Raw genomic sequence first — 25,432 nt, 5'->3', positions numbered from 1 at the left:
GGAGTCTAAGGAGCATTTGTTGTAGCCTTTTGGGTGCGTTTAAGAGGCTTTTCTTGAAGATTGCTTCCAAAGGCTTGGGGTCATATTCGACTAGCATTTTCCTTCCATACAGGTAGGTTTCAAACTTCTCCATTCCGGATACTATGGCCAATGACTCTTTTTCAATTTGCGCATACTGAACCTCTGTGGATGTCCATCTTGCATTAGAAATGCTCCCAGACCATGCATGGAGGCATCACACTGTAGTGTGGGCGTGGCACCTAGGTCAAAGTATTTTAGGACTGGAGTGGTAGAAAGGATCTTCTTTGTCTCTTCCAGGGCTGCACCATGAGCCTGCATATCCCATAGGAACTCGTTGTCGTTTTTGGTGAGCTCGCTTAGGGAGTCGTGATCTCTGAAACTCTCGAGGCAAACTTCTGTAGGTAGCTAGTCATCCCTAAGAGGCGTTGGATGCTCTGTTTGTCAGTCAGTGCTGGCATCTCTCTGATTTCCTTCACGTTTTAAGGGTTAGGTTGTAACCCATCAGCGGAGAGTACGTGGCCCATGTACGTGACGTCCTTGAGCCTTAGCTGCAGTTTCCCCCTCTTTAGCTTCACAACTTTATCTCGGCAGAGTTGAAGGAAAGCAATGAGTTTTTCATAATAGTCTTTCACTGCTTCATCGCCCATAGCTCCACATCCAAATACAAGGATGTCATCATCGATCGCCTTGCATCCATTTAGTCCTGCTAATGCCTGATCCAGTCTTCGCTGGAATTCCTAAGGGGCCGGTGAAATGCCGAATGGCATTCGGAGCCATCTGTATCTTCACCACGAACTGGCAAATGTAGTTACGTACCTACTTTTCTCGTCCAGGGACAGATGCCAAAACCCATTTTTGGCATCTAACACAGTAAAGCACCTTGCAATTGAGAGCTCAGGAAGGACATCCTCGATTGTCGGTAGCGGGTAGTGATTGCGTTTAAGGGCTTGGTTAAGTGGTTTGGGGTCCACATACAGTCGGACATTGCCATTTTTCTTCAAAGTGACGACAGTTGCTGATATCCCGGACGTGGGAACATTTACTAGTGTGATGATATTAAGGCCTTCCAAATCCAGTTCCTCCTTTAGCTTTTCTTTAATGGCGATTGGCACCTTTCTTGTTGGGAGTTGAACTGGTGGTACCTTCGCGTCAATTCCTAGGTGGAGATCATGATAACCTTCTAACTTTCCTTCTCCTCTGAATACATCAGCATATTCTTTGAGAATAGATTCTGTTACAAGTGGCGTTTTGCTCTGCGATGGTTCTTCAGTCTAAATAGCCATGATGCTTTGTCGGACCACAGAGATTAGTTGCATTTGCTCACTGGCTCGTAAACCAAGCAGAGGTTTGCCTTTTCCTTTTACAGCTACAAATTCCACATTGTATTTTCTTCCATTTCTGGGGTTCACAACTTGAACACGTTTCTTGCCAATCGGCTTCTCCTCAGTTTTGTTGTACATAACAAGAGTTACTTCTGCATTGTCCAGCAGGGGTAGACTGTCTTCATCATATACTTCTTTGAAAGACTCTTCAGCTAAGATATTTACTGTAAAATGACCATTTAACAGCATTACCACAAGCAGTTTCTCTTTGCGATCAGGATTTTTTACAGCACAGATTTGTTCCTTGACATCGACACAAGCAACATATTCATCAAATCCGGAATCCTCCACTGCATGCACTGGCTTGCGGGCATGTCTCGGTATGGGAGGTTTAGAGGATGTGGCCGAACCGGGTGGAGGCGGTTTGGTTTTGCAGGCCACCGTGAAGTGGCTTTGAATTCCACAGTTAGAGCAAGTCTTACCCCACGCAGGACATTTAAGCTTGTTCCAGACATGCGTTTTGGCGCAGAACTTGCAGCGGATTTCTCTCTCTCCTCTGGAGGGCAGAGGTTTCTTTTCATTGGACTGACTAACGGTGCTGACTTCCTCCTGATTAATTTCTTTCAATTGTTGGCTTGTGGTCTCATTTGATCTACAGATATCAATGCATTCCTTCAGTGTGAGTTTGGAGACTTGTAGGAGCTTCTTGTGTGCATGATTGTCTCTTACTCCAATGAAATTCCTGTCTCTAATTAGACTGTTCTCTAACTCTCCGAAGTTACATGTCTTAGCCAACGTGCGCAGTGCCATGACGTAAGCTTCCAGAGATTCGTTTGGCTCTTAGTCTCTCTTGTTGAATCGATATCTCTCGTAGATTTCGCTTGTCTTTCCGATGCACTAACGCTGTAGCTTTTGGAGAACAATATCAATGTCCTTCTTATCGTTTTCATTCTCGAGTTAAGCCTTCGTACACATCTGCAGCATCTGAGCCAATACAGGTTAACAGTGTGGCAGTTCTCAGCGATTTACTTACATTAGGTTTTCAGGATCTTTTAGACGTGCAGCTATTTCATAATTGTTCCAAGCACGGTAGAATTTCTTCCAGTTCGTCGCCAAATCCCCTGTGAGCTCTAATTTTCAGGGCGATGGGATGTTTATCGGGATTTCTACCAGATTTGGTTGTGCGACGGCTTCTTGTACTTGCACAGATTCGCTGCAGCCCTAGGGTTTCGGTGGCATACTTAGTATTTGAAGTTAGCTAGATTTCTTCAGCAGAGATTTCCTTCCGAAAACACAAGACAATTCCACTCACCGTTTTCTTCCGCTATTCCTTGTGAAGAAGTTGTCGAGTGGCTATTGCAGAACACAGCAGAGATCGGAGACTATCCTCGAGAATAACAGTTCGCAGATCAGAGTTGCTCAACCACGTGCGTGCGAACAAATCTCTCTCCAGAACACTTTCCCATACACTGAGGGGTAATTCCTCGATGGCAACAAATGTAGAAACCGGTTTTAACTTCTGACACCTCCTAACGTATTCGCTAAGACAGACAACGAAGCACCAGAGCCTCTAAACATAACATTTAATCTTGTAAGCCGAGGGTACACATCAAGTGAAACGAGCGAACACATCTGGAATCACAGATGTAAACTAAACTGTATAAATTAACTTCACATGCATAAATTAACATCGTTACAGAACCGGCAAGAAAATATTTAAAAGGCTGTAGAATTTCGCTTTTATGTGAGGCACACCGACTTGCTCTCAGCATTGGCTAGCTCTCTGGAGAGTTTTATAACATGATCTTCAGAGGAATGTTTACTCGAGTGAAGAAACAAGACAACCTGACTAAACAAGCCAGACCAGTTTAACATGCTGTATGAACATTTTCAGTTTTTGATAGACGTTATCAGTAAACGTGAGATGAGGCCAATTTGCTTGAAAATGATAGCAACATCTCAGAGATGAGTGAATGCACCTCACATCTAATCTATGGACAAAAATCAGCAGCCTTAAGCTATATTTTAATTAATACTGACCAGTTCTGTGTGCTGTTGATATCTCTGAGGATAACATCCCTATAGCAGATCCCGGCCTCCCTCCAGCGAGACAGTTTCCCCATGTTTGAAGAAAAGTGCTTTCCCGGGCCAGAAACCTATTATCACAATGAGCAAATAACACGTATTCACAAAGCTATGATTTGTTGAATATTTATGAAATAAAATAGGGATGTGTAGGAGATGTAATCGACACTACGGCCGTAAGTTCGAGAAAATTAAGAATTCGATTCATTCAAACGGAATATCAACGCTTTAAACTGTTGTTCAAGATGGCGCATATGTACCGCGTATTTTGTGGTGAAATGAGATTTGAATCAGCATCCAACAATTAAATTTGACAGGTGAAGTGTGCCTTAATGTGAGGCAGTAATTTATGATGAACATAAATTTTCGAAGCTTTGTTATTGAGGGCCTATAACCTTAAATCTGTTTAGAATTTGAGAATAATTGAATTTTTAAATGTTAAGGTATTTGATGTAAACGCGGCGGGTATTCGTTAAACGCCCCAAACTGTGCAATATATTAAAAACAAAGGTTTCTGAAGTAAGCATCTTTCTTTCCAGGCAGTCCCCCTGTCTTTGGTACAAGTGCTGTTAAATAGCGCCTTTGAAACGTTTTCAAAACAAAAACGTTCATTATCATCATCTTACTGCATTCGTATAGGTAGCTTGTGCATTTTAAAACTGCTTATGCGCTTGTCTGAACTGGAATGAGATAAATGTATTTTGGAAAAATGAAGATAAACATATTGAATGGAGACTAAAAACAGGAAATGATTTTCCCCGTCGATAGATTCAAACAGTTTTAAAACGGACAAATTTTACCATTTCCTTGATCGGTAGCAAGGCTCGGAGGTTTTGCGTAATGCGTGTAATTCTTTGTTATCAACGTACAGGGAATGAAGCGGGTTTTAGAAAATTGAGCTTTTCACGATTCCACGTAATATCGATAGTTTTTCCAATTTTTTTTCTGTGATATATATATCAACCCAAAAACATCTCCATGGATCAATTCATCTTGCCAAAAGGCACTTGTTACCCCCTGTCATACATTTCTTTGTAAAAATTAGTAAGTTTGGGCTTCATATATTCATGAGTTTCCAACGAATTCTCATGAAATTTGCATATTTGCTAAATTCGACGTAATAAATCTAGCGGTGAGGCTTAGTTTTGATGGAATGAAAAAATTGGAGAAGCGCGATAGACATCCTCAAAAAGTTCCGTAAGTCATTTGCATTGAAAAAACTGAGCTGTTACGTTCAGAAAAAGGAAATTCCATGAATGATCTCAGTTTAAATAAAAATCTAGTTTTTTTTTTCATTTTTATTGACAGTTGTCACATAAGGCTACGTTTTTAGAATAAATAAGCACGCATAAATTTTTCAAAGGTTAACAAAATTACACGAGGCTGTAGAAATGCTTGTTTATTGCAAATTGCTCGCGAGTAATCTTGTGATTAGTCGTTAATGACACATTTGCAAATAGACTGTTTGAGGCCTTTGACTATACATTAATTGTTTACTGAGGCCCGATCCAAACGCCTCTTCACTCCACTCCATACGAAAATAATTTACTACGGGCTTCTCGAGTTAAGTTCGACGCAAGTACGCCGTCTGAATCAACCTTCGCTCCAAAGTCGAACCTATAATTATCGAGTTAGGTTCGACGCATTACTGAAGCGGCGTTTGGACTTAAAGCAGCTGCTTAAACCAAACTGTCATGATCAATGATTTGTGTATTAACATGCTAATAGGACGCCGATCATAAAATAGGGTTTTGATTGTTGCCTAAAAGGTGCCTCGTAACTTTGCTGCGTTACATACTGAGAAGTTTACACATTGATAGTAAACCGATTCCAGCTTGCAGTTAAGGTTCAAATAGCTATCTTGCACATCAATATGACAATAGCAAACCCTGCTGAAAATGGACAGCAGAAAACGATTGAACAACTATTATGTTCCCCAGGATTACCTGGTGGCGGCCACCTGACATTTATTTTAGTTTTAAATTCGTTTCTGTCCATTATTGCATTTCTTGGGAATGCTCTGATTCTAATTGCTCTTCACAAGGAGTCTTCATTTCATCCGCCGTCCAAATTCTTGCTTCGTTGCCTTGCAACAACTGATCTCTGTGTTGGTATTATTTCAGAGCCTCTCTTTGTTACCAATTGCATGTCTGTAGTGAATGAATATTGGAATATTTGTCGCTACACATCAGCCGCAGGCTTTACAACAGCTAATATTTTCTGTGGAGTGTCTGTGCTGACACTGACTGCAATAAGCGTGGACAGACTTCTCGCCCTGTTGTTGGGACTGAGATACAGACAAGTTGTAACTTTAAAGCGAACCTACGTGATCGTTATTACCTTTTGGGTTGTGTGCACTGTCTGTTCAGCAATGTGGTTTTGGAGTCCCGTGATAACCTTGTGGTGTGGTGTATCATAGTGACATCTCTGTGTCTGGTAACCTCGGTCTTTTCTTACACAAAGATATTCCTCACCCTCCGTCATCATCAAAATCAAGTACAAGATCATGCTCAACAACCAGACCAAACAAATCAACTGAACTTAGCGCGATACAGAAAGGCAGTGTCCACTGCAATATGGCTGCAACTGACGCTGGTCGCTTGTTATCTACCTTACGGCGTAGTGACGGTATTGGCGGACAGATTTCGTCTGTTTATTTCGCTTGGCGTTACGCATTCACTTTAGTTTTCGTAAACTCGTCATTAAACCCGATTTTTTACTGCTGGAAGATAGAAGACGTCAGACAAGCAGCGAAGGAGACTGTAAGACAAGTGCTATGCCGTTGTTTTTCGACTTAGCTCTTGTCTACCTAGGCAAATTATGAAAGAAAAAAAACTTTTAATGATGTTTACAAATTAGGCTTTTTTAAGGTTTCCTAAAGCTTGTCTTAAATTCAAGCGGTGCGTACTCATTTCAATTTATCGATCGGTATCACATATTTCTGTAGCAGAAGGGAGCAGCAAGAAAGCGATGTGACCATTTCAGTCCATTTTGTTTTTGTTGAGATAGGCTAAGTTAAGATAAGTAATTACTCCAAGTATTTCGTCAGCTACGCATTCTACTAGCTTTCTCAAAGATATTTTTCGGTACTGATTTATTATTTGATTTTTTGTTGCGTGCGTTGTCTGTGCTTGCCAAACGCCTGATGTTCAACCCCATGTACGATGTATTATTCAAAATAAACATCAGCTTTAAACGCTCGTTTGCAGCCTGATACCCTATTTCAATTGCAAAAACTGATCTCAGAGACCTATAAAGACAATTTTAAAAGAGATAAGACCCAAAGGCAAACGTATCTGGATGAATGTTCGAGATAATGATCGCTGCGAGCTTTACCCTCCGTCATCGCCAAGTACAAGGCCATGTTCAACAACCGAACGAAACAAATCAACTGAACATAGCGCGATACAAAAAGGCAATGTCCACTGCAATATGGCTGCAACTGGCGGTGGTCGCTTGTTATCTTCCCCATGGTATAGTAGTGGCTTCGGTGACTAGTAATGGACTATCTTCACCTTTTCTTCATGCCTCCAGTTATACAGTAACTTTAGTTTACTTAAACTCGTCATTAAACCCGATACTTTACTGTTGGAAGATAGAAGAAATAAGGCAAGCAGTGAAGGACACAATCAGACAATTGCTTTGTCACTGTTTTTCGACTTAGATCTTATAGACCTCAGTGTACAATGAAAGAAGAATAATTTCATTATGTTTAAAGATTTTAGAATTTCTCCTGGTGCTTACTCATGTTCATTAAATGACTGAGAAAAATACTTTACAGTGATTGGCTGGGAGAAGCCAAATTCATCGTTACTCGTTAATTTGCACTGCTGTGTAAATGAACGCGCGGGTGTTCGTGATTTTATCGCTCAGTCACACAGTAAATGAGTAATCGTTTGAAAGCTCGATCAGCTAAGCATTGTACAAATCAAATCAGAGGACGAATGAATCATAAATCTGGACCTGCGGTGCAGCAGACATTTTGAATTTTAATACTCGGTTATCTGATGTGAGTTTTGGAAAGGAGAAGTAAACTGACACCTCTCGGAACTCCAAATCGAAAGTCGCTCGGATACAATCGGATGTCCGAAGAATTTCCGAACCCACACTCCATACATTTACGGCTTCAAACCACGCATTAGAACGGCGACAACCCTCGTATTTGAAATTCAAAATGGTCACCACGATTTAAAATACACGTGGCCTCTTTCACCCGACTTCCACTAATTTGAAGTGAGGGTTCCCGGTGGAGTATGTATTGAAACATTCCCAATACGCGCCCTGTTAAACCCATCCGACTGAGGAGAGTAACTAATCGACAAATCTCAATCAAATTTGTACTTTCCCTAGCTTCCATTAGTTATAACAAAGAAGATGGCGGACTCACTTAGCTGAAACGTCTCTTCAATAAGGCGCAATTTACGGGTCATTGATGGATTCACTTTGCTTTGTTATTCAACCATTTTAAGTAAGTCCTCGTTATGCTGTATTGTTATCATAATTAGGCATTGAAGTAAAAGGAAGTAAAAGAAGTTAAGACCCAGTCCTCTCGATGTAATATACATAGTGAATAAATTAGCCAAAACACGCTGATATCTTTTCTGGCCTAAAAATTTTGAAATAAAATTTCGATTGTTCAAAAGCTGAATAATTTCAACCTTTTGGATACCTCACAGAGTCTACCTCCAAGCCTTTTGCTCGAGGGAGGGGACAACCAGACCAAAGCAGTTTAACATGGTGTACGCACATATTAAGGGTAAGACAGTTACACACAGTCCTCATTCTTAAGTTATATTTAGATATGATATCCAGTTTTCCAACGATGTTTCCACGAGTGTTGTGTGGAAGTTCCCTTGGAGGATGATATATGATAATGCATGTAAATATATGATATATGATAATACATTAATTATTTCTACAACTTCTTGAGATTTTCCATTTAGCAAAAAAAATCCGGAAATTTAGGTTGAAAGTCAAATGGAACAGTAATTTTCCGGAAAATCCGTTCGTAAATTGTAGACTACCTCCAGAGGTAGTCTTCTTCTGTTTCTGTTCAGAACGGAATGACTGAAATTTCCTTACCATTTGGTAAATGTTCCAGTCTCCAGTATCTCATAAACCGAAAACAATTACGGGAAATCGAATTGTAAATGGCAAGCGCCATCTCATTTGGTTCATTCTGACAAATGGTAAACACCCCAAGAGTGATCTAAACATAGCTTGACAGGGATTGCCTTAAAAATATGGCCTGTATAGGGAATAGATTGTTTTACCCTTCATTCTCACTTGCTCTTAACTCTGTGGATTAGTTAAGCCTAGGTATTTTTTTCCTTCATTAGTCTTCGTCTGAGGAGGCTGGGGAGGTTGCAATTTATGTACACCCACATGTATCTCCAAAAGTATTCTCGCAGCTTATGGTGTGTAAGGCGTCTGAATTTGTTTAGACTAGTGATAAACACGTGTCAATTACGGCGTCAGAAAACACCAAACTGACGTCAAGCTCCGGCAAACGATCGCAACATGTCAACACAACATTCACAAGCTCCGGCCAAACGATCGCAACATTTGAAAGCAACATATCGCAACATTGTTGGGTGCAACATGTTGCGCGCGTTTGGCCACCCTATTGCGACGTGTTGCGACATGTTGGGTAGTGAAAATTGAACTAGTGCGCATGCCCGGGCGCAACATTGTAGAACGAACTTGGCCAAACGACTATAACATCATGCAACATCCACAGATGTTGCATGATAATTTTGACCATTTTCGACTGTTCTTGAAACTCTAAAACGGGAGTTAGTTGTACTTGCATCCATCTCTCACAAGCACATGCGAAAATGACTTAAAAAAAAATTCACGACCAGGCCAGCTTTGAATAATTTACATACTAATTTTGTAAACAATACAATCCAAGAATATATTACAACAATACAACAAAAGATGCTTTGAGGTCTTCTTCCCAAACTGTCAATGATCCACATATTGACCTTTGGGGAAATAAATAAAAAAGGCTTTTGGATTGTTCCTCATGCCAGATCAGTTACTGTGGTGGCAGGTAACTGCGCCGTAGCTTTACTACATTGAGAAGTTTCGCTATTGACTCAAGATAAACTACAAATAGCTATTTTGCAGATCGGTATGGCAGCACCAAACTTCACTGGAGATGGACATCAGAAAACGTTCGAAGACTTATTTTGTTCGCCCGAATTAACTGCTGGACTGCACGGCCGGTTGACATTTCTTTCAGTTTTAAACTCTTTCTTGTCCGTTACTGCATTTCTTGGGAATGCTCTGATCCTAATTGCTCTCCAGAAGGAATCTTCGCTTCATCCGCCGTCCAAACTCTTGCTTCGTTGCCTTGCAACAACTGATCTCTGTGTTGGTCTTATTGCAGAGCCTCTGATTGTTACTTATTGGATATCTGTGGTGAATCAACATTGGAACGCTTGTCCTTACCTTATAGCGGCAAATTTTGTAACAGGTTATATTCTGTGTGGAGTGTCGATCGAAACTCTGACTGCAATAAGCGTGGACAGACTTCTCGCCCTGTTGTTGGGACTGAGATACAGACAAGTTGTAACTTTAAATCGAGCCTACGTGATCGTTATTACCTTATGGCTTTTGCCCGCTGTCTTTTCAGCAATGTGGTTTTGGAATCCCCTCATAACCTTACGGTATGGCATCATCAATACACCACTGTGTCTTATAACCTCTATTTCCTGTTACACAAAGATTTTCCTCACCCTCCGTCATCATCAAAATCAAGTACAAGACCATGTTCAACAACCGAACCAAACAAATCAACTTAACATAGCGCGATACAAAAGGGCAGTGTCCAGTGCAATATGGCTGCAACTGACTCTGGTCGCTTGTCAGCTTCCCTATTGTATAGTGCAGGCTTTGCTGGCTAAGAGTGGACTATCTGCATCTCTTTATCATGCTGGGAATTATGCAGCCACTTTAGTTTACTTCAACTCGTCATTAAACCCGATTCTTTACTGTTGGAAGCTAGATGAAGTCAGACAAGCGGTGAAGGACACAATCAGACAAGTGCTTTGCCTTTGTTTTTCGAGTTAGCTCTTGTAGACCAATATCATGGTGAAAAGTTAATGATGTTTTAAGACTGGGATTTGAAAAGTTCTCATGAGCATTGTCTGAAATTAAAAGTGGTGCTTACTCGTTTTGATGTGTCAGTATGAAATGTTTCTCCAGCAGTTAGATAGCCAAGGAGAGAGTTTTCATCATTGCTGTAAATAAAAAAAAATGTTTCAAACTGTAACTTTGCAACTGCGAATAGAGATGAAAAACATTAATAAACTGCCATTTTTTACCGCTTGGACTACATCACACAAAATACAGTCATAAAGTTAGACATTTGGTGTTTTTTGATGTTTTTTATTTCTCGTTCATAACACAGGCAGAAAGCACGGAGTTCTTACGAGATAAGTGAGTTATTCCGACAGGAAATGTCGGGTAGGACTTAAGTAAAAAATTCAAGTGTACTGAATATTTAGAATGACCGTCTCGACTTCAGCCCGGCTCTAGTGTTTCCATGATTCGTCTTCAGTTCTAAAATCTAAGTTTACAAAATAATTTATTATAGATTTATCGAATAAAACAAGGACACTGTGAGATACGTAATGAACACTCAGGCGGGCGTTATTCGAAAACTGTGACTTAATTCTTCATTGAGGCTTAAGATAAATTTCATTTTTTGGAGCATGGAAATTTTTCAATTATTTTGTTTTATAGATGGCGCATATTTCTGCAGCTGCGAGTGCAAAATGAGTTCACTACTAGAATACAGAAACTAAAATCGACAAGTGGCATGTGTGTTTATGAGAAGCAGTATTTTATAATGAAAATAAAATTTGGAAGCTACGCTTTAGTGAGCGATTGAACTGATGTCTGTTTAGAATTTGAGAATTGAATTGAGGTGAGCTACATTCTTGTTAAACTTTTCAAACCGTGCTATTAAAAACCATAGTTTGTGTTGCAAACGTCTTTCTTTCGAGACAGCTTTTCCGTCTTTAATATGAATTGAAGCGTTTGTTTATTGAACGAAGATCGACTTCCAGACTTAACAAACGTTCTTGGCGGATTATACCACAGATGAGATAAATGTGTCGTAAAAATAATGTCGATAAAGTTGTTGGAATAGAAAACAAAAAATATTTAGCGTCAAATTTAATCACTTTCAGGAAAAACGGAAAAAAAAAGTTAGGACTTCCTTTGTTAGCAAGGCTCATATTTCTTGGTATAAATGTTAACGTTTATTTGGCATCGGAAGTTAATTCTAAATATAGCGTGGGGAAAAATTATGACTTAAGTTTTCATTGAAGCTTAAGATAAGTTTCATTTTTTGGAACAGCCAAAATTTTTGAAATTTTGTTTTATAGATGGCGCAAATTTCTGCAGCTGCAGGTGCAAAATGAGTTCACTAATAGAATACAGAAATTAAAATCGACAGGTGGCATGTGTTTTTATGAGAAGCAGTATTTTATAATGATCACAAAATGTTTATTTGGCGTGGGAAGTTAGTTTTAAATATTGCGTGAGGAAAAAATGACTTTTAATTAGCTACATTATGGAGAAAACAGAAGTTATTAATAAGGTTGAGAGATGTGTGAGTGATGAACCTAAAAAAATCGTTTATTTTACACAAACATTTTTGGATAGTTGTCCAACACGGTTAAGTTTCGCCGGTCAAAGCAGCCACTTTCATCCGTGTCATTGGTATAAACGGCGAATGACGTGAATCACCAGCAGTTTAAATTAGCGATGATGGGCGATCGAAAGATCGAGGTGAGCCACCTTTGACTGAGTAGAATCGAGCCATCTGACGCACGAAATTAAATGCAAAACTTAAGGGTCTCGAATAGGATTTTTACAATAACTGTCTAATTTCTCGCGCGCTGATTGGCTCATTTTTATCATCAATAAGAGTACAGACGCAAAAAATTTTGATTTACGCAAGCTTTCAAGTAACACACTTACACACACACACACACACAAATATAAAGATACAAACAGAATGGAAACTTACAGCGGAACAGAATATATCCTTATGAATTAATTCAAATAATTGTAATATTTAATATGAATCAATAAAGTGTATTTTTAATTTCTTCTTTAATTGAAAATCAAGTAATTTTTTGTCAGACTCATCAAGAGAATTCCAAATTTTAGGTCCCTGATATCTAATGTTAAAGATTCCGAAATTAGTCCTGGTTTTGGGCAATGAATAGGATTGTTTAGAAACAAGTCTCGTATTGTAGGCGTGAATTTCATTAACTGTAGTAAAATAGTGATTAAAAGCAGATGGCAATTTTTTATGATGGAATTTATGCATAAAGATTGCAATATTTAAGACATAAAGATCAGGGAGTTTGATTATAGTAAGATATTTAAAAATTGGACTAGAGTGAGCATCAAATTTAGAGAAGGTTATTATGCGCATGGCTTTTTTCTGTAGAATATGTAAAGGTTTCTGGGAGGTTGGATAAGAACTGCCCCAGGCGATAATGCCATAGATAAGGAAAGGATAAATTAAGGTATAGTATAGATTAATTAAAACATTTAGATTTGTAAAATAACGGATTTTGGACAGAATACCTATACTTCTTTTGATCTTTTTAGCAATGTAATTCACATGACCTTTCCAATTTAGATGGGAATCAATAAAAATACCAAGATATTTGATTGAGTATTCTCTTGTCAGTTCTTTTCTATTAATTGTGAACTTAACATCCTGTATTAATTTCTTTTGTGGAGGATGAAATATAACAAAATTTGACTTATCTATATTTAAAGAAAGTTTATTAGCGCATAGCCGTATATAAATGTTATTTAACTCCATGTTTATATTAGACTGGAGGGTGAGAAGATTTTTATGCTTATAAAGCAAGTTAGAATCATCCGCAAAAAGGTGGAAGTCTAGTAATTTTGAGCATTTATTGAAATCATTTATATACAAAAGAAGAAGTAATGGCCCGAGGACTGAGCCTTGAGGGATTCCACAGGATACTGGATGCAAGTCTGATTTTATGTTATTCAATGAAACAAATTGTTGTCTATTGCTAAGGTACGAAGCAAACCACTCTTTAGCAATTCCTCGGATTCCATACTGTTCTAGCTTTTTAACTAGGATATTATGATTAACAGTGTCAAAGGCTTTACTAAAATCAAGAAATATCCCACAAGAATAGCTCCTTTCCTCGACTGCTAATTGGATTTTATCAATGATACTTAATATTGCATGATCTGTTGAATAATGTGCACGAAATCCAAATTGTTTGTCATAGAGGATATTTTTCTTTTGTATAAAATTGATAAGTCTATTGTACATTAGTTTTTCTAATAGCTTATTAAATATTGATAAAAAGGGAAATTGGTCGATAATTATTCAAACTAGTATGTGAACCTTTTTTAAATACTGGAATAACTCTAGCTATCTTGAAGCTACTTGGTACTATCCCTGATGAAAAAGAGGCATTAAATAATATTTCTAATGGTTTAGTTATTACTTGCTTTATAAGCTTCAGTGCTGTAATTGGTATGCTGGAGGGTCCACAGGCCTTACCAGCTTTAAAGCTTGCGATTTCAATTTCAATTTCTGTAGCTGTTAAGGAAAAATAAAGAAACTATCCGGATTTAATGTATTGAGATATTCTAGTGGTGACTTGATCACATTTGGAATGGAACTTGCAAGCCGGTCTCTTATATCAGCAAAATACTTGCAAAAAGCATTAGCAATTGACTTTGTATCAGTTATTTCAGAATTATTATCTATGATTTTAGCAGGAGATTGATTACAATTAATACAGTCATAAAGTTAGAAATTTGGTGTTTTTTGATGGTTTTTTTTTGTTCGTAACACAGGCAGAAAGCGCGGAGTTCTTACGAGATAAGTGAGATATTCCGACACGAAACGTCTTGTACGACGTAAAACAAAAATTATGCACTTAATTTTTACAATGACCGTCTCGAGTTCAGCCCTGCTCTGGTGTTTCCATGATTCGTCTTTAGTTCTAAAACCTAAGGAATATTCACAAAATAATTTATTATAGATTTATCGAATAAAACAAGGATACTGTGGGATACGTAATGAACACTCAGGCGGGCATTTTCCGAAAACTGAGACTTAAGTCTTCATTGAAGCTTAAGATAAATTTCATTGTTTGGAATATGCTAATTTTTTGAAATTTTTTTCTATGGATGGCGCATATATCTTCAGCTGCGAGTGCAAAATGAGTTCACTACTAGTAAACAGAAATTAAAATCGACAGATGGGATGTGCTTTTAGGTGAAGCAGTATTTTACAATGAACATAAAATTTGGAAGGTACACTCTATTCAGTGATTGAACATATATCTGTTTAGAATTTGAGAACTGAATTGAGGTGAGCGGCATTGTTGTTAAACTTTTCAAACCGTGCTATTAAAAACAAGGTTTGTGTTGCAAACGTCTTTCTTTCGAGACAGCTCTTCCGTGTTTAATATGAATTGAAGCGTTTATTTATTGAACGGAGATCGACTTATTTATTTAACGAAGTCGTTTATTGTACACAAATATTTTTGGATAGTTGTCCAACACGGTTACGTTTCGCCGGTCAAAGCAGCCACTTTCATCTGTGTCATTGGTATAAACGGTGGATGCCTTGAATCGTCAGCTGTTTAAATTTGGCATGGTGGGCGATCGAAAGATCGAGGTGAGCCCCCTTAGACTGAGTAGAATCGAGCCACTTGAAATTAAATGCAAAAAAGGGTCTTGAACCGGATATACACTCGCGAATGCATTACAATGACCAGTAGATTAAAAATTCACTTGTTCTAAAACAGGGTGTGCACGTGCTCTTTGATTACTTTATCTGCCCGTTAGGACTGGTTTGATATATAGCTTTAGCCAAGCCTAACAGCGGAGCTCCTGGGCCGGGTTGTTGAAAGCTTGATTAAGCTGTCTCAGGATAAGCCAGAATTTTGATTTGAGTTCTTTAACCTTGCGGTGAGATTTTGTGTTTATATTGTTTCGGCCTTCTGTTTTGGTTTAATAATAATAATAATAATAATAATAATAATAATAATAATAATAACGAATCTTTAGACAGGATTAACCCATCAGTACTATAAAGTACTGTTATCAAAGGGGTCCTGTAAGATTTAAAAATTTAAAAATTTAAAAAAGGTTAAAAAGGCAAAACTAGTACGTTGGGAAACATATAAAAACTCACGATTAAAAATTACAAATAAAAATGTTCGTTGGCCTTTTGCCTAAATAAAAGCCTAGAGTTCAGAGTTCTTATGTCCGCCGGTAAACTGTTAAAAATTGAAGCCCCTAAAAAGGAAAAACTCCGACGGCCAAACTCCAAGTTCATTTTCGGCAGTTCGATCGAGGAAAATCTATTTCTTGTGTTGACATTGTGACTTACCCTTGTAAAATAGTTCTTAAAAGGCGTGCATACATTTCCAATTAGACAATCAAAAACATACAGACAGACTTTTCTTTTCAAATAACTGTCAACTGATGGAATACGAATGTCAGTCTTGTTTTGCAGACCTGAGGAAATGCAGCTTAGTCCACGATGTTCGAGGTTGCGAATTAGTTGCCTGCGCGTATTTGAGTAGTTAAGTGTGATTAGACTACAATAGGTAAAAACAGGCATAATCATAGCCCTGTAAATGCTTTCTGCAGCTGCACAAGTAATGGAAGAACGAATTTTCCGCAGTAGAGTGACTCTCCCGGCCGCTTTCTTGTAGGTTTTGTTGAAATGGGTTTCAAAACTCAATGTAGGATCTAAATGAACACCCAAGTACTTGTAGGTTGTTGTGCTGTTTATAGGTAATCCATTTACCGTCAGATTGAGCTGTTTACCTTGGAGACGACTCAACCTTTGTGCAGTTCCGAAGATCATCGCCTCTGACTTCCCTTTTTTGAGATTTATGATGAGTTCATTCTTGCGAAACCAGGTAGCCAGATTGTTGATGTCATCATTTAGATTCCTTTCGATAACATCAAAATTGCTTGAAGAAGTAAAGATTACCGTGTCGTCGGCATACGTGATGATTCTGGATGATTGAAGAGGTTTGTGAACATCAGCAAAATATATATTGAACAGCAGCGGCCCAAGAATGCTTCCTTGTGGAACCCCAGTAAAAACGGGATTGGGTTCTGAGAGAACACCGTTGTATTGCACAGTCTGCTTTCGTAAAAACAGGTAATCTGTGAACCACTTCAGCTCATTGTCACAAATCCCATAAAAGGGCAGTTTGTTTAGTAGGCCTGAATGACTAATGGTATCAAAAGCTTTAGACAGATCAATAAAAACTGCTCCCGATACCTTGCCATTATCAGCTTCTTTCCTTATTATGTCTGTGAAGTATGTAACAGCCAGTTCAGTAGAGCGTTTAGAACGAAAACCAAATTGATTATCAGGGAGGTTATTACTTTCTAGATAGGACACCAGTTGACTATACACCACTTTCTCTAGGATCTTTGATAGGATGGGAAGAAGTGATATTGGTCTGTAATTGCCTATCTCAGATGAGGAGCCAGACTTAAAGAGTGGTAATACTTTGGCTTCTTTCCATTCAGCCGGAACAGTTCCAGATCTAAGTGATAAATTGATAATGTAGGTCAGCGGCTTTGCTATCACTGAAGCAGCATCTTTCAGCAAGCCAGACGGAAAGTTATCTAAGCCAGTAGCTTTTTTCCTTTTGAGATTTCTCAGCTCTTTGTAGATTTGCGATTCGTGAACCTCCTTGAACAAAAAGTTTGTTTTCACTGGCTGTAGGTAATTTTGTTGCGTAGGACGGCTCCAGATAAAGTCACGAAGCAAGAAGGAACTTGACTTTAGTAATCGAGCCACATTTGTGAAATAATTGCAGAAGGTGTTAGCAATAAGCTTTTTATCTGTTGTTTTTGTTCCATTTACTAACAACGCTGAGCCTAGCTCTGAGGGTGATTTCGTGGGATACAATTCTTTAATTGCCGACCAGAACTTATCTGGGGAATCCACATTGTTGTTTAAAATAATCTCAAGAAGGTTTACATAATCTCAAGAAAAAATTCTACTTCGGTTAACTTTTAATCCTTAGTTAGCGTTAACCGGCTTCAGAACATTCCGGCCCTGATAACAGAAAGTTAACCTTACATGAGCCTGCGATCCTATCGAAAACCAGAACTCGGTCAGCGGTCAACTTCCAAGAAACACGTGATCTCGATGAGCTCTACACATGAACCCGCGATATGGTCACAAAATACTGATCATACTGGTCAGCAGATACCTTGTTTTGACAAGTGTCAATTAACCATAACATGGATGTCCAATATTGGAGAAGGACGCTATAAACCATGGTTGTATGTCCCGGTCAACCTATTAGCTGGAGTATGGCCGCCGTCTTGCGCGAGTCCGCCGCCTCCGTCGTGCGAACGCGCCCACCAGCAATTCCGCTATGAGAAAATCAACTCATGGGTTTCCTTTTCCTTCCTATATGAGTATGGGGCTCCGCTCAGCCGCCCTTCAGGCCGCCGGAGCTCCGCTATAAATTTGCGGGATAACAATTGTGAACAATGTTTGGTGTATTGTTTTATTTCTTTCTCGCCGCGTGTTCATGGAACATGATATCAGCTCGTAAACAACAACAGCATGTTTATAGAACGAGGTGTATATATTGTATATCAGCTCTTTGTTTCTTCTCGCGTGATTGAATGCTTTGGATCGCGCGCTTCTTTAACAGTTCTAGAGAAACAATGTTGCATCTGGAGTATCTATGATGTTTCATTTTTCACTGTGTAGATGTTTTGATTGTCTACTTCGTCTCGAATGTTTCCTTGCCAGTTTGAGGGGTCTGTGTGATTTGGTATCAGCACTGCCGCGTTACTTCGATCCGCCGCTCACGTTTACCCGGCACTGTCAATCGAACGTTCGGAAATCGAACTCAATCCAACTAAATTCGTTGATTGTATTAAACTTAATCCAGCCCAATCGAACTGTGAGTTCGATTTAGTAGGGCGACCGATCTCAATCGAACATAACCCAATGGACTACGTTCGATCGTGTTCGGTAAATAATTCGTTTGGACGAACAGTGTTACGAAACTCCCATGAACAAACGGTAAGCGTGGAGGTGTATTCTGAAAACATGGCCAGTATCAATCCAATCATTCGTTACAGCAGAAGACGAAACCAAACACATCCTGGATCGTGACCATGTTAACTAATTTGGTCATGTGATCAATAACAGTTATTAATATAAATCGAGGTATGGGATACCTGACTAATTTTACTCAGAGTGGAAGCATAGTTAATAGGGAGTGTAAGTAAATCACTACGGCTGCCGTGACTGAAAAAAAGGTCTGGGGAGAGTACATCTCGGTGGTCTGCCAAATTTTAGGTTTACATGTAGCGAGTAAAGCGAAATACAAAGATGAAAGAAACATCGGCTAAGGAGTTTAAAACCTCTTTTATTTAATTTCTCACAGCCAAATGGCTTCGCTCAAAGGACGATGGCCGTCATTCGGTAGGATGAACAGATTATTTCTGAGCGAAAGCGAATGCCATACACTTTGTACCATAACAATTTGATGGATGAAATATATAACTTCAGAGACAAATGTCTCAAAGAATATCGAGTGAAGAACACAAATATATCAAGACTCAAAGAAGCAAAATAGCATCGTATAGTTATCCAGATATAAAACATCTTCACTAAACCCTCAAAGTAAACTTAACCGAAGAAAAACAACCTCGTGCTCAACACGAATATTTCACTTGACTCGCTTCGCCATTCCAACACCTTTACCAAAACTTATCGTAAATTCAGGATACGGATTTACAAGCTTATGAAAGGCAACCTTGACACAATCTTTGACTTAAATTGAGTTTAAAGGATATAGTATCCAATGGAATTCTTAAAATGCCGAGATGTCCGTTGAAAAGGGCCAGAGAAGCGAAATAAACCCGACGTAGTAGCCACTACGGCAAAACATCCCGACCCACGTAGTCAGATTTCGCGCTACGGCTGGATGCAACCGACGTACATGCGCAGTGTCTCATTTTGGGAGAAATGTACTTCCGGCAGCCGTATCAGCGCCAGCCGTAGCGATTTGCTTAAACTCCTTAATATCTGGTATCCTAAGCTTATTCAGCGAGGAAATTGCTCCCCTCATCGTGACCTGATCTCACTTGGGGGACAGAGCACTAACTTAATTTTAAATCAAATAACTTGGGTTTTATTCCTTGAATTCTAGTTCACTTTGAAGTAAAGACAGCTATATGATAAGGTTTTCGAGTCCCACCGTTTGCCTGAAGAAAACAGTTCCCAGAACCGTGAGGACGACAGTTGAATCTGCAGCATCACTCAGACCGAACCTTCATTTAAGAGAACAACGAGAACAGGAGACGATGATCATCGTCTCATCGTCTCGTGTCAAGAAGTATTAGTTGAGACTTGCAGCTATGCGGGGTTCTACTTCCATTGTGTTTCGGGCCAGGGAAGGAGGGGAGGGCAAGTCCTCCTTGGTAATATCACTCGATGATTAGATATTATCCAAAAGAAACTACGAAATCGAAAACTCCACTCACCCCCATTGAAAATAACGCCCATCGCAGACAGAATGTCGCTTTAGTCTTTACGTGTTCTGTCTTTATCTGTAACTCCCGTAGGTGACTTCTCTCCTGGCAAACAATAAACGCTAAAAACGTGAACGTCAGTCAGTCTTTGAAGATACATGGTGAAGGTCAAGATCAATTGAGGATAGACGACGTTTAAACAGAAATTACAAAAGGATAAACAAAACGAGATGTACAACACTGCATGAAAAGCGACGAAAATGTAACAGAAAATCGAGCAAATAAATCGGGACTAGCACTTGTTATGGCGCTTTAGAAATACTCTGTGCAACAGTTACCCTGAGAAATGTACGTTCCATGAACCAGCGGTGAAAAAACGACCGAGAATATTTGGAAATATAAATTAAGTTTGAATTAAAAGTGCAAACAAACGGCTAACGCCTACGAAACATTCCTCAGGGAGCGTAATTAACTAACAACTGGGTGTTATAAGATCCAACAATTAGATCCATTATTATCGACCAACGGATTAATGAACGCATTAATCAGCAAAAATAACTGTTTTTGAGTGTCAGGCCACAGAAGAGGGTAAATTTAAAGTGGGCAATGGGAACTACCATATTGAAGAATGTTTCGTACGCGTTAGAGCATCCTGAGCATGTGAAACGAAGTTGCCTGCAGTGGCAATGTCCAGTCAGTGTTCTAAAACAGAGTGCATCGTAAATGAGTGAAGTGGAGTTAAGTGCGCGTTTACTAACACAAAGTTGCACCTCGCAGCACTTTGGCGGGTTCAAACCCAGGACCTGCTGATTAGAGACCCGTTTCTCCGCCGGCTAAGCTACGAGTGTAGACGGTAGCAGACCCTGGGTAATCACAGCGGAATTTCAATTCTACTTCGTATTACGTGGTTTAGTGACTATATTTTAACAAACAAATCTGTCGAGCAAAGGCAGAAACAGGCAAATCGGGAAGAAACTTCATGCAACTTTAATATATTTCTGTGTACCTAATAACAACGTTTTAAATAAGCTACGTTCGATTTATCAACATATTAACACGGCCCCGAGGCTTTCAGGAAAAACATCTGTATTTGGTTTTGTTTTTGTTTTGTTTTTGTTTTTGTTTTTTGTATCCAGGACTCTTTTGAGAATAGAGGGACAAAAGAAACTTGCGATTTTGTTCCGAAAGCTTTGGAGCCAAGTTAGAATGTTTATATATCGAACATTACTTTTTGGAAACAATTTACAGATGCACCGTTTGTTGCTCCTTATACAGGAACTATGAGAATAGAGGGAGAATAGAGGGACAAAAGAAACTTGCGATTTTGTTCCGAAAGCTTTGGAGCCAAGTTAGAATGTTTATATATCGAACGTTACTTTTTGGAAACAATTTACAGATGCACCGTTTGTTGCTCCTTATACAGGAACTATGAATTGCATTGTGAAAAAAAAAAACACTGTATGGAACCTCTAACGTATTGGGTAAGACAGATAACGAAGCACCAGAGCCTCTAAACACAACATTTAATCTTGTAAGCCGAGTGTACACATCAATTGAAGCAAGCGAAAACATCCGAGATCCCAGATGTAAACTAAAATGTAGAAATTAGCTTCACATGCATAAATTAACATCGTTACAGAACCGGCAAGAAAATATTTAAAAGGCTGAAGAATTTCACTTTTATCTGAAGCACACCGACTTGTTCTGAGCATTGACTAGCTCTCTGGAGAGTTTTATAAAACGATCTCCAGTGGAATCTTTACTCGAGTGAAGAGACAAGACAACCTGACTAAACAAGCCAAACCAGTTTAACATGCTGTATGAACATTTTCAGTTTTTTGATAGACGTTATCAGTGAACATGAGATGAGGCCAATTTGCTTGAAAATGATGGGATCGTCTCAGAGATGAGTGAATGAACCTCACATCTGATCTATGGACAAAAATTAGCAGCCTTAAGCTATATTTTAATTAATACTGACCAGTTCTGTGTGCTGTTGATATCTCTGAGGATAACATCCCTATAGCAGATCCCGGTCTCCCTCCAGCGAGAGAGTTTCCCCAGGTTTGAAGAAAAGTGCTTTCCCAGGCCAGAAACCTATTATCACAATGAGCAAATAACTCGTGTTCACAAAACTATGATTTGTTGAATATTTATGAAATAAAATAGGGATGTGTAGGAGATGTAATCGACACTACGGCCGTAAGTTCGAGAAAATTAAGAATTCGATTCATTCACACGGAAAATCAACGCTTTAAACTGTTGTTCAAGATGGCGCATATGTACCGCATATTTTGTGGTGAAATGAGATTTTGAATCAGCATCCAACAATTAAATTTGACAGGTGAAGTGTGCCTTAATGTGAGGCAGTAATTTATGATGAACATAAAATTTCGAAGCTTTGCTATTGAGGGCCTAACCTTAAATCTGTTTAGAATTTGAGAATAATTGAATTTTTAAATGTTAAACTATTTGATGTAAACGCGGCGGGTATTCGCTAAACGCCCCAAACTGTGCAATACATTAAAAACAAAGGTTTCTGAAGTAAGCATCTTTCTTTCCAGGCAGTTCCCCTGTCTTTGGTACAAGTGCTGTTAAATAGCGCCTTTGAAACGTTTTCAAAACAAAAACGTTCATTATCATCATCTTACTGCATTCGTATAGGTAGCTTGTGCATTTTAAAACTGCTTATGCGCTTGTCTGAACTGGAATGAGATAAATGTATTTTGGAAAGATGAAGATAAACATTTTGAATGGAGACTGAAAACAGGAAATGATTTTCCCCGTCGATAGATTCAAACAGTTTTAAAACGGACAAATTTTGCCATTTCCTTGATCTGTAGCAAGGCTCGGAGGTTTTGCATAACGCGCGTAATTCTTTGTTATCAACGTACAAGGAATGAAGCGGGTTTTAGAAAATTGAGCTTTTCACGATTCCACGTAATATCGATAGTTTTTCCAATTTTTTTTCTGTGATATATATATCAACCCAAAAACATCTCCATGGATCAATTCATCTTGCCAAAAGGCACTTGTTACCCCCTGTCATACATTTCTTTGTAAAAATTAGTAAGTTTGGGCTCCATATATTCATGAGTTTCCAACGAATTCTCGTGAAATTTCCATAATTGCTAAATTCGGCGTAATAAATCTAGCGGTGAGGCTTAGTTTTGATGGAATGAAAAAATCGGAGAAGCGTGATCGACATCCTCAAAAAGTTCCACAAGTCATTTGCATTGAAAAAACTGAGCTGTTACGTTCAGAAAAAGGAAATTGCATGAATGATCTCACTTTAAATAAAAATCTAGTTTTTTTTTTCCATTTGTATTGACAGTTGTCACATCAGGCTACGTCTTTAGAATAAAATAAGCACGAATAAATTTTTCGAATGTTAACAAAATTACACGAGGCTGTAGAAATGCTTGTTTATTGCAAATTGCTCGCGAGTAATCTTGTGATTAGTTGTTAATGACACATTTGCAAATAGACTGTTTGAGGCCTTTGACTATACATTAATTGCTTACTGAGGCCCGATCCAAACGCCTCTTCACTCCACTCCATACGAAAATAATTTACTACGGGCTTCTCGAGTTAAGTTCGACGCAAGTACGCCGTCTGAATCAACCTTCGCTCCAAAGTCGAACTTATAATTATCGAGTTAGGTTCGACGCATTACTGAAGCGGCGTTTGGGCTTAAAGCAGCTGCTTAAACCAAACTGTCATGATCAATGATTTGTGTATTGACATGCTAATAGGACGCCGATCATAAAATAGGGTTTTGATTGTTGCCAAAAAGGTGCTTCGTGACTTTGCTGCGTTACATACTGAGAAGTTTACACATTGATAGTAAACCGATTCCAGCTTGCAGTTAAGGTTCAAATAGCTATCTTGCACATGAATATGGCAATAGCAAACCCTGCTGGAAATGGACAGCAGAAAACGGTTGAACAACTATTATGTTCCGCAGGATTACCTGGTGGCGGCCACTTGACATTTATTTTAGTTTTAAATTCGTTTCTGTCCATTATTGCATTTCTTGGGAATGCTCTGATTCTAATTGCTCTTCACAAGGAGTCTTCACTTCATCCGTCGTCCAAACTCTTGCTTCGTTGCCTTGCAACAACTGATCTCTGTGTTGGTATTATTTCAGAGCCTCTCTTTGTTACCAATTGCATGTCTGTAGTGAATGAATATTGGAATATTTGTCGCTACGCATCAGCCGTAGGCTTTACAACAGCCAATATTTTCTGTGGAGTGTCTTTGCTGACACTGACTGCAATAAGCGTGGACAGACTTCTCGCCCTGTTGTTGGGACTGAGATACAAACAAGTTGTAACTTTAAAGCGAACCTACGTGATCGTTATTACCTTTTGGGTTGTGTGCACTGTCTGTTCAGCAATGTGGTTTTGGAGTCCCGTGATAACCTTGTGGTGTGGTATCATAGTGACATCTCTGTGTCTGGTAACCTCAGTCTTTTCTTACACAAGGATATTCCTCACCCTCCGTCATCATCAAAATCAAGTACAAGATCATGCTCAACAACCAGACCAAACAAATCAACTGAACTTAGCGCGATACGGAAAGGCAGTGTCCACTGCAATATGGCTGCAACTGACGCTGGTCGCTTGTTATCTACCTTATGGCGTAGTGACGGTATTGGCGCCTAATAGTGGACAAATTTCGTCTGTTTATTACGCTTGGCGTGACGCATTCACTTTAGTTTTCTTAAACTCGTCATTAAACCCGATTTTTTACTGCTGGAAGATAGAAGACGTCAGACAAGCAGTGAAGGACACAGTCAGACAAGTGCTATGCCGTTTTTTTTCGACTTAATTAGCTCTTCTTTACCTAGGCAAATTATGAAAGAAGAAAAACTTTTAATGATGTTTACAGATTAGGCTTTTTTAAAGTTTCCCAAAGGTTGTCTTAAATTCAAGCGGTGCTTAGTCATTTCAATTTATCCATCGGCATCACATATTTCTGTAGCAGAAGGGAGCAGCAAGAAAGCGATGTTACCATTTCAGTCCATTTTGTTTTTGTTGAAATAGGCTAAGTTAAGGTAAGAAATTACTCCAAGTATTTCGTCAGCTACGCATTCTAATAGCTTTCTCAAAGATATTTCTCGATACTGATTTATTATTTGATTTTTTGTTGCGTGCGTTGTCTGGGCTTGCCAATCGCCAGATGTTCGACCCCATGTACGATGTATTATTCAAAATAAATGTCTGCTTAAGGTCATTCCTCACATTTGCATTGCGCATCTTTACTGCGCATAATTTATGGCGTCATTAGCGCGCGCTCGTGCACGCGCACATTGAAAACATGACGGATTTGCCTTGATATTGAGCTCTGTCAGTTGAAAAATGGCTCTAGCTCACAAACGAGCATGGGCACCCCAATTTTTTTTCCAGTCATTGTAATCAACTAATCATAAG

General features: G+C 39.0%; 2 protein-coding genes and 2 pseudogenes across 2 annotated transcripts; 3 read left to right on the top strand and 1 right to left on the bottom strand.

The window, feature by feature from the left end:
* Window positions 1-1,794: 1,794 nt before the first annotated feature.
* Window positions 1,795-3,466, bottom strand: LOC149116348 (uncharacterized; annotated as a pseudogene).
* A 1,835-nt stretch (window positions 3,467-5,301) lies between these two features.
* LOC149116347 (trace amine-associated receptor 9-like) lies at window positions 5,302-6,226 on the top strand (annotated as a pseudogene).
* A 3,281-nt stretch (window positions 6,227-9,507) lies between these two features.
* On the top strand, window positions 9,508-10,770 carry LOC110046523 (melanocyte-stimulating hormone receptor-like). Its single transcript, XM_089278764.1, has one exon. It carries the CDS (start codon window positions 9,567-9,569, stop codon window positions 10,503-10,505), a length of 939 nt encoding a protein of 312 aa, XP_089134890.1. The 5' UTR covers window positions 9,508-9,566; the 3' UTR covers window positions 10,506-10,770.
* A 13,121-nt stretch (window positions 10,771-23,891) lies between these two features.
* On the top strand, window positions 23,892-24,830 carry LOC149116346 (melanocortin receptor 4-like). The gene has a single exon (XM_089282281.1). It carries the CDS (start codon window positions 23,892-23,894, stop codon window positions 24,828-24,830), a length of 939 nt encoding a protein of 312 aa, XP_089138407.1.
* Window positions 24,831-25,432: the final 602 nt, after the last annotated feature.

Source organism: Orbicella faveolata, unplaced genomic scaffold (assembly GCF_042242905.1).
Source record: "Orbicella faveolata isolate gen_17 unplaced genomic scaffold, um_ofav_v1 contig_12, whole genome shotgun sequence".
NCBI classification, from domain to species: domain Eukaryota; kingdom Metazoa; phylum Cnidaria; class Anthozoa; order Scleractinia; family Merulinidae; genus Orbicella; species Orbicella faveolata.
This window is presented reverse-complemented; position numbering and strand designations above follow the sequence as displayed.